This window comes from Trachemys scripta, chromosome 2 (genome assembly GCF_013100865.1).
Source record: "Trachemys scripta elegans isolate TJP31775 chromosome 2, CAS_Tse_1.0, whole genome shotgun sequence".
NCBI lineage: Eukaryota > Metazoa > Chordata > Testudines > Emydidae > Trachemys > Trachemys scripta.
Genome location: NC_048299.1, coordinates 30207906 through 30225952, shown reverse-complemented (window position 1 = coordinate 30225952; position 18047 = coordinate 30207906). Strand labels below are relative to the sequence as shown.

The following is an 18047-nucleotide window of genomic DNA, read 5'->3' as shown; positions in this document are numbered from 1 at the left end:
AGGGTACAGCTTCACTGCACAGTTCACTCTGGTGATTAGCATCCATCTCAGCCTAAGCCAGCTGTGAGCAGCCACCCACTGCAAAGCCAGACCTGAGTTACTGTGTCCTCACTGGTGCTGCACTCACCCCTATGTATCACTAGGAGTTCTGGAGGCATAGGCCAGAGTTCTTTATGTGGCTGAGCCACTCTATGATTCTTTCCCAATGAATTGTGGAGGAACGTGTCTGTCCTTCTAGGCACACAGGGGGAATTACGGGAAAGCAGTGGAGGACTATCAGTACTTGAGTAATTTAGCCTGCATCCTCACTACAAAGCGAGCGGGTTATCGGCCTGAGTGAAAGCTGCACCTGAGCTCTAGCCTATTCCTCCAGGTAGGCCCACTAGCTTGGGTTCACAGCACCACCAAACTCAAGCGAGAGGTTTTGTGTGTGGACGGGAATGGGATTTGGGGCAACACTAGAGCTGGGCAACATTTTTCAGACAAGTAGTTTGATGAAAAATGCATTTTCAGTTCACCTGAAACTATTCATAAATTTGACATGAATAGTTTTGCCACTCACAAAATGGCTGGAGGAGGAGAAGCAGCCACTACCCTCTTATCACCTTTATTGGTTACAGAACTCAGCTGGGGAGCAGGAGATCCAGGTTCAAATGCTCTCTTTTTTTGGATCAACCAAATATTCAGATTTGGTTTGACGCAAATGAATTTATTTATTTATTCGCAATTTTTCAGAACTGCCACTGAACTGAAAAATCAGGTATTCTCCCAGCTCCAGTCAACACTAGAATAAGAGCCTATAATAACTCTGCAGTAAAGATATACCCTAAGGTATTCCGGGGAAAGTCATATATTTTCCTTATCAGGTTCTCTAAACTGCTTAATTTTGCCAAAAGAGCCAGCTAAGCAAGCAAAATTCCCACCCTGCTCTGAACAGTCTTTACACACCATATACAAGCCAAATGTACCCCTTTTCCTTACTGGTAATTCCAATTACAGAACAAAACACAAACCTCAGCCCTGGGCTACCTTACAAATCTATGTCGGTTTAACTATGTCACTCAGGGGGTGTGGAAAGCACTAAGCCTGGGTAGAATGGTGTCTGTGTTTTCCTAGTGCTTGGAAAATCTACCCCCTGAGAGATGTAGTTGTACCGACCTACCCCCTGATGTAGACAGCCCTACGTCCCATCAGGCTACTCCCATCGCCATAGCTAGTGCCTCGGGGAGGTGGAGTACCTACACCAACAGGAGAAGCTCTCCCATCTGCATAGGGAGCATCTTCACTAAGTGCTACAACAGCGTAGATGTACCACTGCAGTTCTGTAAGCATAGACAAGCCCTCAGTCTGAATATTCTACTCGAGCTCAGCTATTCCTAGGACTTTCCTGCAGGACTTTCTCTGTGTCAGTTGCCTGCTTCCTCTGCCCCAGAGAGCTGCTCCAAACCTTCCTATGACCTATAGGAACTGCTGGATAGCACGAGTCAGCCAGAATTACTCTGCATCTTTGGATGGGGGTTTAGCACCAGATCTTCTGGTGACTCAACAGAGGAGCCCTGCATTCCTATGCGGAATCCTGGAACCCACCATCATAGATCCCTAAAATTCTTCCCCTTCTCACTTACATAACTGATACCTGCCTGAAAGATGGAACGAAGTCTTTGTCAGCACTGCTCGCTCTGGACAGATATTGGGTTCAGCATGAGCTAAGATCCTCTATTAAAGGGCAACAAGGGTGTATTTGTGTACATGTCTGAAGCCATGTTAGCTGGCTGTGTTTTAGCCTAGAGAGGAGGGTGTAATCATGTTAAGCTAATTTGCTTGAAAAATGCACCCTTTTTGCCCTTTAAGAGATAAAAGGGGGATAAGGGTGCAATGTGGCTGTGTTTTCTGAATGGGATTTCAGAAGGTGCTGTTTTAAAAATAGATTAATTTGAGATGCCCAGTACACTAGAAATTCAGAATATGACTTCACTGGGACTAGTTGTGGCATTCAGGCCATCCTGGCATGTCCTCAATATCTCAGCTGAACTGATTCAGTTTTAGTCTGGCCTAGTGCTGAATGTCATGGCCATCATAACAACCGTTATCCTGTGCTGAGTGGCTTCATCCTTAATGCATTCATAAGACACATTGATTCTAGTGCCTAGTAAATTGTTTCATTTGGTTGGTTTTAATAGTTCATGTTTCCCTAGAAAAAGACAGACAAGATGTCGGCTTCCCTCCAGCAGTCTGCTGTGAGTCTCTTGCCATGTCCAGTACAGAAAGACAACATGGGTGAGGTAATATCTTTTTTATTTGACCAACCTCTGGTGAGGAGAGAGACAAGCTTTTGAGCTCACACAGAGAAATTTGAAAGCTTCTCTCTCTCACCAGCAGAAATTGGTCAATAAAAGATATTACCTAATCCACCTTGTCTCTCTAATATCCTGGGACCGACACGGCTACCGCTACGCTGCATAATTACAGTACACACAGTTCTGAGTCTCGTTCTCTGTGCACCTGGATAGCATGGGGTCTGTGTTTTCCCACTGCTGGGCTGAGAGAGCAAGTGAGCTGGCTGAGGTTTGCTCTAGTTAAGATGGAATTGATATTGGTTGGGTGGGTGGGGATCGTATGTTACGGGGGGAGAGGTCTGCCCCTTACAGAATGTTTGTCCTTTCCTTGGCAAAAAGGCTGACAAGTGAGGACTCTCCGACTTTCTGTTTGTTCCTGGAGTCCTAGGGGACAATGGTGGAATAAGAGCCTTCTTTATCTGTTTAGCATAGTATTGGTGTCAGTTTCTCTGTGATCTGTGGGCTTTGCCACAGTTACCCAGTACCTTATGACCCTCCACATTGGAATATTGCAATGTGTTCTGTACGGAGCTTTGACACTCCGCTTGTGTAAATGCTACAGCCAGTGCAGGAGGCAGAGGCTTTTTTTAGTGGGACAAGCCATAAGGTGCATCCTTAACTCAGTGCTTCAGAGACTGCACTGGCTTCCTGTTCACTTCCTAGTGCAATTAAAAGTATTGTTACTGATTTTAAAACCCTGTACGGTTTGTCTCCTAGCTATCAGTGGACTGCTTCTCTTCCTCTGCTCTATTGAGATCAGTCAATGCATTTGCGATAAGAGTCTCGAGATTTGAATGTCCAGGGCTAGTGGGAGGGCATTTTTAGTGGAGGGCTATTGACTCTGGAATTTGCTTCCCTCATTGGTCTGACAGAGCCTGGGTCGGTTGACCTTCAGGTCCATCTGTTTTCCCTGGCTTTTTCCTGAGAGGATGAGGAGAGAGGATGTTCACAGCATATTGCGTTTAATGAGGAATTCTGCTACATAACCTATTTAGTTTTAGTTAATATTTGTTAACTAGGGAGTTGGTTGGTTGTTTTCATTTTTTTTTTAAATTCAGGTTCTTAGAGACAGTTGTGATGGGGGCAATTTTAGAAATTTTAAAAATTAAAATACATTTAAAAAAAATTTATTATGGCTGCCATCTAGAATAAAGTGATCCAGGACTGATCAACTAAAACCAATCCTATGCTTCTAATGTCTTTGCGTTGTTGCTAACGCTCATCTTTTAAATCAGGATTCTTGGGTTATTTGCTGCTTGTGTATTTTTAAGCCCCAGGCTCTGGAGTCCTTTGATTATGTGAGGAGCTCAGCTTTCTTTTAAAATAAAAGTAAGTTTCTAGACCCCATAATTGCAGAAAAAAGCTTGAAAATGTGGCTCAAGTGCACCCTGAAGGTTAAAAACCAAACAGCAAATAAAAAATACCTCCATTTTATTATTATTTTTTTAAATTTCATGGTTTTAAGACAATATCATGATTATTGGAGACTAATATGTGATTTTGTTAACACTTTGGGTTGGCATTTCTACTTATAGCAACTTCTTCCTACTTCAAAAGACTGTTTTGCCCTGGTCTTAGTCTCTGTGCACCTTACAAGACTGACAAATTAGGCAAAATTGGTGCACCCATCCTTGAATCCTATTGTGTGTTTTTATCAACAAAGTCTACTATGAGCCCTTCATCCAGAGAGGGTGAGGCTAGTGTGGGCATTTCTGCTGACATGCCATTGATTGATAACATAGCTCACTGTAATTCATATTTCCTTTCATTTGTCATCCATGTTTCTCTAGTCAATGACTGAAATGCAAAATATAATACCTAAATATTCAAATATAGGACACATTATAATATAGACTTCAGTGGGAATTGGCTGATTTCAGCAGCTTGCAGGACTAAACCCTTGTAAATGGGTTTCCCCTTTACCTCCTGGAAACCCTGGCTGATAAGCCCTGTGGGTGAATTAAACAGCATACACAGTTCACCAGGGTACTGTCACCAATATCTTCATTATCATTTGCTCCCTTTGCCCCAGGTACACCACTAACATAGCAGTAGTTAATAGAAACCCCCCTTCAGGCTCCATGGCTCATCCTTTTATCCTGCTTGCCTTCTTCTCCCCGCTCTTCATCTGGTGACCTAATTACCTCATTAGCTCATCAGGTTCTCTACAGGTACAAGTGATCCCTTCTCACCTTCCAAACCCACTCCTACTCTAACCACACCCAGTGCCCTGGGTGATCTAAGTAACCAGGATGCAGGCTCCCAAAGGCTCTCTTTAGAGCTGCTAACAGCCCATATGTTTCAAAGCAACATAATGAATGTTCTGAGAGGAATGTTTGTCTCACATTTGGACACTAATTTGTTGCTGTTTAAGCTCAGAAAATAGCCATGGTCTGTAATGTTAGGGTCGGATGGGAGGGGAATAGCCCTATGAAAGTATGTAAAAGGCACTTTGCTTTGGAAGCAGAGTGCAGCTTTCAGGTCTGTACTGTAATAGCAGCATAGTGCCAGATGGAGTGACCGTTTATAGCCTATACAACCCAAGAGGGGAAAATTAATAACCTCATTATCAAGGCATGTGTCCTAGTTGCAAATTCAGGCCATTAAGGCATAGGCACACGTTTAGATTATGCAGAACTGCACCAGCCAGGTGGAACTTTCAAATAGTGTTGTAAATCAAAACGTGCCTCTGAGAATCACAAAATGCAGGGGATGAGTCTGTAGTGCCCTCCCCACTTTCAGAGGGTGAGGCTCACACTCCCAGCTATCTCCAATAGCTGGCGTGTAGTCAATGGACCTTTAGTTCCACTTCTATCCTACTGACTTTTGAGTGACTAGTGCTCATGGGGATGCTAGCAGGGAGAGACCTTGGCTTGAGGAGATTATAGGGACTGCAGCTGTACCTATCCTCTGTGCAGCGGATATAGGAACCAGAAAGCTCCTTGCACACTCTCCCCTTTTGAGGACCTATACAGACAATCAAGCCCACACTGTTCCAGAAATTGTCAATGACATGGATTTTCCCGTGACTGTGGCAATAATAAAGAGGTGTCTGGATTAGGAAAGGGATAGATTATGTGGAGATTCACTGGGAGAAAATGGAGAGAGTAGGATAGACCATAATAACAGTATCACAAAATCCTACATAAATGTGGGGATTCTGATCATTTTATTTTCTGGTTTAGGTGTATGACTTTGCCTGGTTCACATTTCAAATGCTTAGGGTTCCAATAGCCTCTTCTGTTCCAAATGCAAAAGTGTCATAGCCAAAAATAATTAGCTAAATTGTGTGAGGCTGGCTCAGTCATAAGACGAGAGGCTTCCAAGGAACATGCAGAGTGCTTGGTGCAGGAAGTAGGGTTGGTGAGTCAGAAGGTGGCACTTCCTGTGTAGTGTGTATAGAACAAATGCCCCAGCATGTTATTAGGAAGCATTTTGTCACTAGACAGCTCATTTGGATGAAATGTAAAACAGCTCTTGACAGCTGGTGGTCATTAAAGAGGCACTTGGGCTTGATCCTCAGCAGTCGTAAATCAGCATACATTCCAATGAAGCCAGTGCAGCTCTGCCAATTTACACCAGCTGAAGTTTTGACCCCACGCCCCTCATTTCATTTTCACAAGAGTTAGGGGATTGACCTTGATATATTGGCCAAATTCCAACTCAGGTAATTACAGTACTTGCTACCTGCCTAAGCCTCCTGTAGTTTCAGCTGGCTATGCTATTCCCCACTTCCTACCCTAAACTTTGGGGTAGTGTTCCTGTGCTCTATTAAACAATTTCTGCATCTCACCCCAGTAGTGGCTACGTTTTAGTAGTGAGTGAAATGATGTCTGCTGATAGTTTACAAATGAGTCAATTATGCTTTTAAAGCACTTAGGAATGCTTTGGGATGAAAAGCATTATGTAAATGTAAGATGATATTTGTAGATCTTAGGTTTACTCAAAATGGAGCCAAATTCCTGTTCATGGTGTTTTTGTTGTCAAGGACAGATTAGAGTGTATTCTTGTTTTCACTGTTTTTTTTCCCATGCGAATGATTCCCCTCTGTTAAGTCCAAAATTCAAGGGCATGTTTTATTTACAAAAATGACTTTCAGCTCAGAAAGGAGGCCTATTGGCTGCAGTTTTTGTAAATCATTGCTTTTGAGGTGAGCACTGAAGTCTGTCACTTAGCCCATGCCAAACCATGATACTTTACCACTGTGTCTGTTATGAGAAACCAGGCAATGAATACAGCTTTTCAGCTTGATTTTTCAAAAGTTTTGTGGACGCAAGTTTTTTCCTGCATTTAACTATGACTACAGCTGTCTGCGAGTGCAAATGATAGTTTCAAGAGCTCTCGTTATCTCCTTGCTCCTGCTGACTGACACCTATGCACCTACAAAACTGGAGAGCCTGGTGAGGCCCCTTTACAAATGTTGCTTTTTATTCTAAAAAGATGCTATTTGCTTTACTGAAATATTACATCTAACTATGTAATTGTCATGGATCATGATAAATCGAATTGCTCTGATGTCTGATGAAATACATCCTAACAGGTGTTGGGAATATTACTGTATAAGGTACTGTACCTTATATAGGTTAGTCTGTAGAGTTCATCTGTTGTGTCTCACTTGTGTCAGTATCTAGCATGAAATTCCACACATGCCTTTTATTTAGAACACAAAAGTATGTTATCTTATTCCTCTGGAATTTTCCACAGTTATTTAACATGTTAGTTTAGGCATAATTGGTTTGAGGGCTCTTGAAATTTATATCTCAGAAGTTCTTATTTACATCAGGCTTAGAGTAGTTAATTTCACTTGAGGTAAATGTGAAGCATTAGATTGCAAACGTACCTAATCCATCTCTCCTCCCCCATGACTAGAAATCCTGTGGTTAAAATAACACAGCCTCTATTCAGAGCACAAACTTAGAGCCGCTAGCTGAAGCAGACTTGGGATTTAGAGAACTCTCAGCAGATGAGTCTGTTAGGGTTTTGGTGCGTTTTTTTTATCCTACTTCTGATCCATGAGAGGAAACCAGGATCTCTCCTGTTTGCATGCAAGGTAAAAATTTCCTGCAATCTGTGTATATCTGTGTGTGTGTGTCTGTGTGTGAAAACTGCAAAAATGTTGCTACTAATAGAGCAAGAAGCATTTGGCAAATGGCTTCACAATCTTTAACTGTTAATCTGGTCTTGTGGCTATTTCAATACAACAGGAGTGAAATGATGAAATGATAAGCTTACATGGAGAGAGGATAGCAGCACTGATTCTCTGTCACATGGAAAAGAGGCTGAGTGTTTAGGGAATAGATGAAATAGGGTTTGGTGCAGTAACAAAACTGGATTTTATTCTGTTCGAGTCAGCCTAATGCTAAACTAGAACCTGATTTGTTTTGTTGAATGTTAAGTACAGTCACTCCCAGGGTTGTCTGACCAGTGTAATCTCCATGCAAAAGGCTAAAGCGGTGCACTCTAGGATCACACTGGATATGTTTACAGTGTATATGTTAGTGCTGTTAAATAACAACAGAGCTATTATTCTGGAGTATTTTTGATGCAGTGTTGCCAGATAATTAAGAGCCTTTATATTTGCTGTGTTGCTTTCAAAGACACGGTGTAGTAAAAAATCCTCTCTTTCTTGAAACCCTATTTGATTTTGAAATGCAGGCATGAAACGTAGTGCTCCAAACAGAGCTTGAACTCTATTCAGAGGTTTGAACTGTACAAATTGTACCTGCCCTGCTTCTCCCCCCCAGTTTAGATCATCCCAGATCCTGGGCATGAAATCAGTCCTTAGGGTCTTCATTCTTGGAAATCAGTGGTCACATCATCTGAAAATCCTGGCAGCGTCCATTACTGAGATAATTGCTTGTTTAATTCTTTTTCATGTTGCCACTCACTATCCTGCCCCATTCCCAGGCTGTTTGTGTTCTCCCTAACTGCACACAACACCAAACAAATGCTCTTACAGGTGGCACTCTGAATTCTCCAGCCCATTCACATGTTGAGGTACTAACTTTCCCACTGCCCCCTCTCTTCCAATTCATCTATTTTCTCTGTTTGATAGCTGGTAGAGTGGCTTCAGCCTGTGGGCTGTATTCATACAATAAGTGGTCATCACCTGCCCCCACTATCCCCAACATGCATCGCCTCCCACAGTATGTCCTGGACTCCACTAGTCCTAGGGAGAAACAGTCCTGAGGTGGATAGCAAAGTCAGGTTTCTCATGTCACAGACTATGCAATGCCACTATAAAGCCATTAGGTTGGCAAAGCCACGCACATCTAAACTGACAGCGCCTCTTTGTCTTGTAGAGAGAAATGCAGCTTTCTCACTCCATACCACCACTTGCTTTGTGGTATGGAACACGGGGAATTATAGTGAATACACATGCACAGCTTTTAATGATACCCATGAACAGTAAGCCCTATTAAAGAGGCAGCCAAGAGGAGAGTGAATATTCTCAGGACAAAGAAATGTGGTTAGGCAGCAACTATAAAACTTCAGTCTAGAAAGTCAAGCTGATGTCATTTTAACTTCACAGGCTAGTGCCAAGAATTGTAAGTTCCGTATCAAGATTCAGAGGAAAAAAAACCCCCACATACTTACAATTTGTTCATGTGGAAAAATGAACTTTTATGGAAGATATTTATGGGAACCTGCCAGAGGAGTGTGTGTTGTGTTATTTTTTTATTGATAATGATGCGTATGTTCAGAGAACCATTATATTTTACTGTAAGCTCCCTTTACCCAAGAAAGGAGAAGCTCAAATGTGCATGAATGTTATGGAGGGAGGATGGTTTCAGCAAAACTGGTTGATAGCATCACCAGCCTTTCTCTTTTTCTACTGTTTGAATGTTGTTATATATACAGCACCATAGATGGGCATGGTGCTTTAACAGATGAATGCAGATGATTGAAATGTAAAATGGAGGTCCTGACCACTTGGAGTCCCACCTTTCCAACCTAGGCAATTAGGTTCTGCCGGTCTGAATGCCCCCGGAGTGTCAAGTTGTTGAACGTCTTTCACTTTCTGCCCTATCCTGTTGTGTAGTTTTGTGCACTATTGAACAGCTGCTGTGCTTCATCGCGAAGTGGCTGTGTACTAGTGGTGAGTGAATTCGTGTACAGAGATGGTTTAGGCAATGCTGCCAAACCTTCAGCTGCAGGGGGCCTTGGATTATGGGGATCCCAGCCCATCAGAGATGAGTTGAAATGTCCCGGTGATACTTGTGGCTTATGTTCCAGTGACGTGTTTTGTGGAGAACAAACAGCTTCTCCCTCCCCCTATTTAAGAGGACACCTCCATCCACCATTCCCGTAATTCCATTTGCAAGCATACATACCAGTTCTGGATACATTCCCTGTTGCCCTCGTGTTTGAACCCTCCCCTGGTGGAGGCAGTTTGAGGGACAGAATCCTGCATGATCTGACCTAGCACAAAGGAGCGCTGGCTTTGAGGCTGAATTGGTTACTGCTTCTGAAGTGCTGTGAGATGCTCATGTGAAAGCTATTGAAGAAGAAATCATTATAGTATATTAATTATTAGCGTTGTTTATTTACTATCTACTGGGTGAATATGGTGCTCAAGAAGGTGGTGGACTAATATATTAGTTGGATTGTAGGCCAGGAATGTGATCACCATTGTGCCTAGTGCAGGCATGAATTGTACAAGCTTCTTCACATAGCTCTAGAAAAGCATCTAACTCCTAACCTGCAACACTTGCTGTTCCAGTCCTTTCATTGTTAATAGTAAACAGTGCAGTATCTGACACATACGACAAACATCTCTGAGGAACTAACCTAACACCATCCAACTCATTTTTTATTTCTAACCCAGTTGGGATTTGAACCCAGCTCTTACTGCACCCCTTACCCCAAATAGTTACTCTTTATATTTGGTTTGCTATAACCCATTAGGTGATTGCCTAAACCAACAAATACTGTAGTACTGTTGTTGGGGATCTGGTTGGAGAGTTGGTATTTGCTGCAGAGTAATGGATATGAAGCTAATTCTGCAGTTCCTCACAGAAAAATGATGGCTCTTGTGCGATTTATCTTCCAACTGGTTTCCACATACTTATGAATTAACTGTCTTTAATTCTTACAGGTCATTATTTGTTGTTAAAGATACATTTAAAATATGTTTCATATGTTCCCTCTCTTCTGACACTGTGGCCCAGGTCCTCGGATCTGCCGTGTCTGTGCTGCAGGGGGGCAGGGTTTGGAAAAGTGGTTTGAAGCCACCTTTATAGTTCTCAGATCTTGAGGCCGCTAAGCACCAGGTCAATCCCAAGGCACAATTTAGAGCAGGGTCATGGCTGCTCTAAGTTGCTCACGCTGCCCAAGTCTCAGGAGCTGTTCCAGCAAGGCAAGGATTGCCAGGGCATGGGAGCACTCTAGCCATACCTTTTTTCCCGCCCACACCCCCTCCACCATGGACCGGGGGCGGGGGAAGATAGCATAAAGGCCACTACCCCAGGCATACTCCACCTGGCGGTTCCCTCATGCTGGAAAATTATTCAGGCAGCTTGGTCTGCCATCTGTACAGTGGCTTTGTGCCAGCGGACTGGTACAAAGAACTTCAGCAGGTGTCAGAATCTGTTCCTGTGTTATGCTCAAACCGGTGAGATGGGGTAAGGGAAATATGTGATGAACAATTCAGATAACTGCAGAAAGGATTTTGTCTCTCAAGGATACAATCTTAGGTGACAATACAATCTCTTGTAACAAATTTTCTTGATGTTCCAAACAATATGTTTCTATATAAAACAGATCACACTCTATAATAGGCCTCATGTTAACTTCACACAGCACCACTAAACAATGCGCACATTTGGAGATGTGAGACCCTTAAAGAAGTTTATAAACTTCAGGGTTAATACAAAAAAAAATCTGATTTGTAAGACTTGGTTTGTTTTCTATTGGCTTGTGATTCAGTTCCAATTGAGGAGTGAATAGAGGTCTGGTAACAGAGAAAGAACAATATCTGGCCTTACTTTTTCATTAACAGTAGAAGTAGATAGATAGATAACTAATTATTAGATTCCCACTAAGTGGATGCTTTAGATATGTACTTTCATTCTTGTGATTATGAGTATGTCTGCACTACAATTAATAACCCTCAGTTGGCCCATGCCAGCTGATTACAGGGCTCAGGTTAAGGGGCTGTCTGTTTATACTGTAGATGCTCAGGTTGGAGCCCAAACTCTGAGAACCCTGCACGGTGGAAGGGTCCCGGAGCTGGGCTGAGCCCGAACATCTCCACTGCAATTAAACAGCCCCTTAGCCTAAGCCCCATGATCCCAAGCTGGCTGGCATGGGCCAGCTGTGGGTGTCTAATTGCAGTGTAGACAGCCCCTCAGTTACTTGTATATGTCACACTGTTCTGAAACGCGAGGCACACTGTGAGCTGGTTGTTTCATTGTGTGTCAAATACTTTAAAGCAGAGGAGGCATCTAGAGGACGAGTCAGGGAAGTTCGGCAAATTGCATTTCTAGTGGTGCTGGGTGAATTTCAGGGCCTCCCGGGGGGAGGGGCAAGTGGGGCAATTTGCCCCGGGCCCCAGAGGGGCCCCCACAAGAATATAGTATTCTATAGTATTGCAACTTTTTTTTTAATGGAAGGGGCCCCCGAAATTGTTTTGCCCCAGGCCCCCTGAAACCTCTGGGTAGCCCTGGTGAATTTAGGAAGGAAGCAGCAATGAGGAACAAACCACTGGGCATGAGCAGTGAGAAGGGAATTTCTGTCAGTTCTTAACCAGTGCTGTCCAACATACCAACTCCTGGATATCCATCAGACGTGTATCTCCTGGACTGTTGAAATTACCTGGTATGTCGTGATGGTATCAGTGCAATGCAAATGTAGTTGCCCAGAAGCATGTGTAAAGACATGGGGTTAATGTACTACCTCTTGTTTGAGAATACGTAAATCGGTAAAAATAAGCAGAAGTGACCTAGAGTCACAAAACTTAGGGGAAAGTTCTTTACACTTATTTAATGCCTCCCTCATCCAAGGGATGATTTTAAATACCCCAAAGTCCTGTTCAGATCGGCCGCTGAATCTAGGTGGTGTGAGGGGAGAATGGGTGTTTCACCACTTTACAGAGATAAGGCCCCTCTGGGAATTTCAGATCCAGATGTAGGTTTTGATTCTGAACTCCCCTAAAGTTTGGGCCCATTTTTTAAAATTAAATATATAAATTGCCAGAGACTTGCACAGGGAACATATAAGTAATAGTATAGAATATATGCAGGGCTCTAATCACATCAAAAGCACTGGAGTTTTGGTGTCTGGTCAAGGCCTCTTGATACAGAAATGATATCCCCATTTACTTAATAGTGTGGCGCCTTGGCAGTGTGTTCCCATTCTCTTTTTCTGTCTCTCTCTCTCTTATTTTGCAGGTACTGAAGCTTGGCTGTTTATGCTCCTGGCACTTTTCTACCTGCAGGGAAGAAAGTGCCTCCTTTTGTTAAACCTCTGATGTAGTCTGATGTTAAACTTCGCACTGTGCTGAGCTATGCTGCACAACTCAGTGCAGTGCCCAAAAGGGAGCCATAGGAGCCTAACAAACATAACTCTTGTGGTGTCCATCCCTGTGCCCCACACAGATCACAAAGGTTTTAAAATGAAAATGTACCTAGAACTTCCAGTCCTTCTAGCATGGGGAGCAATCACAACACATGATGGAGTATAACTTGACATGCCTCCTGGGCAATTTTACCAATTTAGACAGGGTTGAAAAGGGTGTATGTCAGCATAAAGAGGGCTTTATTTACGGTGTACTAAACTTTGCTGCAATCACTCATATATACTTCAGTGCAAAGTAGACATTTAAAATAGAAATACTGTTGTCAATACTGCATCTTGAAGAAACACAAATAGTCTCCTCCCTCTTCTTTATTCCATGCTGAAGATCTCTCTCTCTCTCTCTCTCTCTCACACTCTCACACACACACACACACACACTTTTCACGTGTTGAAACCAGGGCCGGCACCAGGCAACCAAGCACATGCTTGGGGCAGCACCTGGTAAGGGGCAGCCAATCTTGGGGTGGCGGGGGGCAGCGCGGCGCAGCATTCCGCGGTGGGGAGGGGCGCTCCGGTGGCACTCGGCGGGGGGCGGGCTCCGGCGATGCGGCGCTCGGCGGGGGGGCATCGCGGGCCGCGGTGCTGGGGGGGGGGGGGGGTGGCGGCGGGGGGCGCGGCGGGGGGGGGGGGGGCGGCGGGCTCCGGCGGCGGGGGCTCGGCGGGGCGGCACTTTTTTTTGCTGCTTGGGGCAGCAAAAAAGTTAGAGCCGGCCCTGGTTGAAACAGTCTACTTTTAACTCACATAATGCACCTTTTCTTTAAATATGAATCAAGACAAAATAATGTCCACTAAGCAAGTCATATTTTACCCATGTTATTTTAGTGGATCTCATTTTGTAAAAGGTCTGAGATCTTCTTATTGATACGCAGATCATGCCATGGGACTGCCATAATCACAGAGCCGAGTGTCACACAATCTCTGAGTTGATTTTTTGCAAGTTTTCTGTTGGTATTATTGCTGTCCCAGAAATTTAATGTTTTAATGACTTCCAGGAAGAGGAATTGTTTTGGTCCACAGTCAATTATTTCTGAAGACATGCAATGCTAACAGCACGGGTTCTTTTTCTCTTGTCATTAATAAGCAGTAACTCTTACAAGCTTGGGTGAAAATACAAACATCTATATCAAATATTTGTTTTAACTTAAAATAACTGGATTTTTAAACCAAATTTGATTAAGTAATAATTTTCCAAGAGAGGGATCATCTAGTGTTTTTTTCCCCACAGAGTCAGATGACTACGTGAGGCACCTCAATAAATGGCCTGATTTCAAAAATGCTCAATACTCACAGCTCTCATTGAAGTCAACACAAGCTCTGTGTGCTCTGTTCCTTGCCTAAAAAGGTCTAGATTCACAAAAGTATTTAGGTGCCTAACGCCTGATTTAGGAGCCTAGGTCTGGTTTTAGGTTTCTAAGTCCCAGTTTTAGGCTCCAGTGTGATTCACAAAACTCCCACTGAAACTTGTAGGCACCTAAACTCACTTGGTGCCTAAATTGTTTCAGCAAAAAGCTTCCTCGGCACCTGTGTTTTTGCAAAAACGTCACAGGCTCCTAACTCCAGAGAGGGTCCCAGGTTGTGAATTGCTAGCAGAGAGGCTGCAGGGAGATCCCTATATCTCCATGAGAAAAGCGGGGCTTAGCAAACACCCCTGTGGTTGGCATCTGCCACTGATTAGCTTAGGCAGCTCCCTGCCTAGCATGTTGGCTTTTGTGAATTTCTGTCCTGTCTTCCTTGATTTTACTTCCTCAATCATCCGCCATTTTGATGCAAACAAGCAGTGACAAAACCTCTGCAAACATAGATTTGGGGTAGAAAACTGACTCTTCACTTTTAAATGGTAGACGAGAAGGAAGGGTCTCAGGGTTATGATCCATCACCTAAAATTCAGCCACTTCTTCCTGTTCTAGGCCATTTGGGTTTAGTCATTATGGCAAAGCAATGAAAGAGTCTGTGGCGGCTCTGAATCATTTTTTTTTTATCTTGTCCTTGTGTGGTTTGAGTTGTTTCTTGTTAATTACATCAAGCCAGATTTCCACAGAAACTACAATAGTAGTGTCATCAGCCTGCAATCTGTCAAGTCCCTCTGAAACCTTCAGTTGCTTCTGTAAACTTAGTGTTTTTCTGTAGAGTCCCTTGTGTATAAAATGCGCTGTTTGAATCAAAACCTTCTTGTGCTGGGTGCAAATCCCAACATACTTATGATAGTTTTGAACTAACTGAAGAGATGTATCCTCCAGAGAACTCCATGGAGTGTTTTGGGAAAGGTGGGGTGTCAGCCATCCTTTTCATTCAGTCAACCCTGATGCTGATAATGGCTGCAGAAGCATTTTTGAATTTGCACAATGCATTGTAACACTGCATTATATACTACAATTTTTTCCCATAAGGTTAATGTATTGTGCTGAATATCTAGACCTCAGTAGTTCTCATCCTTTTCGTTCTATTTTCATTGATGGAGCAACTGCAAAAAAAAAAACCTTTTGTCATACTGTTCTCTGAATTACTGGATGGCATCTGCAGCAACATGGATGCAATGTTCCACCGTTTAATTTCAGATGTAGAATCAATACTTCATTACCTCAATCCATTAAGCAGAAACACATTTTTCCCTGTTTGGGAACTTGTAACCATTATACAGCCATTCCTCATGTTCAGCCAACCATCCTGCATTAGTGTCAGTGTTGATTCTTTAGGCTCTTCCTTTAATTTTCCGCTCTGTCTTCACTTGCGTCATGTAGTAGTGGACTTGTGAGTTTAAATCTGTCCAGGAGAATATATCCAGGGAGAAGGGCTTCAGTTATTTCTTTAAATTTCTATTTTGTGCTACATTATCTGAACACTACCTTATTAACACAAACGAAGCTTGGAACTTTTCTTTCTTTTCAAGTTTAAGTCTTTGCCTTTCAGTTGTTTTTATAACGTCGTTTCTAGACCAAGAGCATGTTAAGGAGAGCTGGCTGGAAATCACTGAGGTCATGTGACTCCCATAATGCCTCACAGTGGTAGAACTGACTACAATGGGAGCTGTAAGTGCTCAGCACTTCAGAGAATCAGGCCACTCGTATTTAGGTGCTTAACCTTAGGCATCTATGTTTGAAAATTAAACACCTTGGCCAGAAAATTAGAAATCCAAAAAATTTAAATTAGAAACCATTTTTGAAAATGAGACCGTAACCTCTCAGCTTCATTTATATATATATAATCAGCCTTGCTATTCTCCAAATAGCGTCTAGCATCAGTCTTGGCACTATACATTGTTTACACCGAACCATGGTTACTTTAACTGCGTAAGTTATTTAATATCGTTTTGTCAGTCAGATAAGTAAATGTTTTGAACAGCTCCTGAACTCCGTAACAAGCTACAACTGTTCTAGCAAAGCATATTGCTGACCAGCTCTGAACTGATAAGTTGCCCTGACTTATACCCTGTGCAACCTCACTACAGTTAATAGAATTGTCTGTGGTGTCACTTGGGGCAGTATTGGCTCATTGTGGGTTTTTTTTTAATTCCTAACCCTTTTAGAACTAATAAGATGAACAAGCCAATTAAAGGTGTTCACAACAGAACCACTTTCCTTCAGTTCCAAATAGTATATTGCTGTGAGTCAAATCCTCATAATCCTCTTATCCTGAATCAATTGTGTTGGGGGGGCTCTGCAGCATTAGGGATGGACAAAATCCCTGCATGTTTCACTATTACAACCTCAGTGTTTGGACTCCAGTGTGGGCTCAGATCTCACAGCCGGGAGAGAAGTATAGGAAGATAGAGGGTTTGGGATCCGTATAGCTGCAGATCCTCTGCATAACTGGGCACCCGTTCCACTGCCTTTGCCTCCCACATGTCTATGGTGGAAGGATGGATTTGTTTCTGTGAACTCAAAGAGTGCTGTTATGAACTCCATTGCCTGCTCGTTTTAGTGATAGGCCATTGTGCTTTTGAAAATGCACCAGTTAAAGAGGCTGATCTAAGCTGTGCATCTGCAGCATTCAATCTACTGTGTGGTTTAGGATGTATTTTATGAAATATTTCTTGATATTTCCTATGACTATTTGATTTTTGTTTCTTTCAGGATTCAATGCATTATACCAGTTCACTTCCCTATACAAAGGGGATCATATTACAAGCAGGAATGCTTAAGTAAAACCGTCTGAGCCTTTCCAACAGCAATTTGTTTTGGAACTGAGCGAGTGAGGAGGAGGAGGAGGAGGGGAAATGGGAAGACCACCAAGACTTCATGTATGAGCAATGCTATTCCACTCTTTCAGTGAGATGTAGTCTGGGCAGCCTGCAGATAGGGGTTGGCTCTGCTCCCATTGAAATCAATGGCAAAACTTTCATTGACTTTAATAATGCAGCACTGAGCCCCAAAATGTTAATTTAAGGCCTGATCTGAAAACTACGACCAGGCCTAGAACTTTCTAAATGACTAGTCCCATTGTCTTCTGGGGAACTATTCCCATTACTAAGGCTATGTCTACACTGTGCACCTTACAATGGCGTGACAGGGCCGTTGTAAGGTGCGCAGTGTAGCCGGTGTTTGTCGATGGGCGAGAGCTCTTCCAGCAACAAAATAAAACCACCCCCAATGAGGGGCAGTAGCTTCATTGCCAGGAGACTGTCTCCTGATGACTAAGCGCTGTCCACACCAGCGCTTTTCGTCATTAAAACTTCTGTCATTCAGGGCGGGAGGGTTCCACGCCCTGAGCGACAAAAGTTTTAACAACGAAAGTTCAGTGTAGACAAAGCCTAAGCCTTAAGCTTGCTAGGAAGTGTTTGCAAGATCAGACCCAGTTAGAGCGCTCTAAGGCCCTAACTCAACAAAGCTCTTAAGCTCATGTTTAACTTTAAGCATGGTTTTAAATCTCATTGCCTTAAAGTTAAGCAGGTGCTTAAGTGATTGGCTGAACTGGGTCCTTAGTAAAAATGCAGTTTATAGCAACATTCACTTAATTGGTACCCTTGATTGGGAATTAGTTTTGTGGAATTCCTTTAATAGGATTTAAAATCTTCATTTTTGCTGGGCTTCCTCTGAAACCTCTTGGTAGACACTGGTCTCTGTAAGTTGATTTTTAATATCTATGGACATCTACTTATTTATCGAGTGCCAACCATGTGCATGGTGCTGTTCACAT

The 18047-nt window shown here is 42.9% G+C and overlaps 1 protein-coding gene across 3 annotated transcripts in view; it reads left to right on the top strand.

The window, feature by feature from the left end:
• The first annotated feature begins 6518 nt into the window (after positions 1-6518).
• JCAD (junctional cadherin 5 associated) overlaps positions 6519-18047 on the top strand; it is an 89386-nt gene continuing 77857 nt past the window's right edge. Inside the window, exon 1 of one of the 3 annotated variants that reach the window (XM_034760163.1) lies at positions 6519-6736. Coding sequence is in view for 1 of the 3 variants with exons in the window: in XM_034760169.1 (XP_034616060.1) it covers positions 7349-7386 (38 nt within the window). In the remaining 2 variants the exon portion in view is untranslated. Of the gene's footprint in view, positions 6737-7143; positions 7387-18047 lie in introns of those variants that run through there. The other 2 variants (XM_034760169.1, XM_034760164.1) reach the window with 2 other exon arrangements.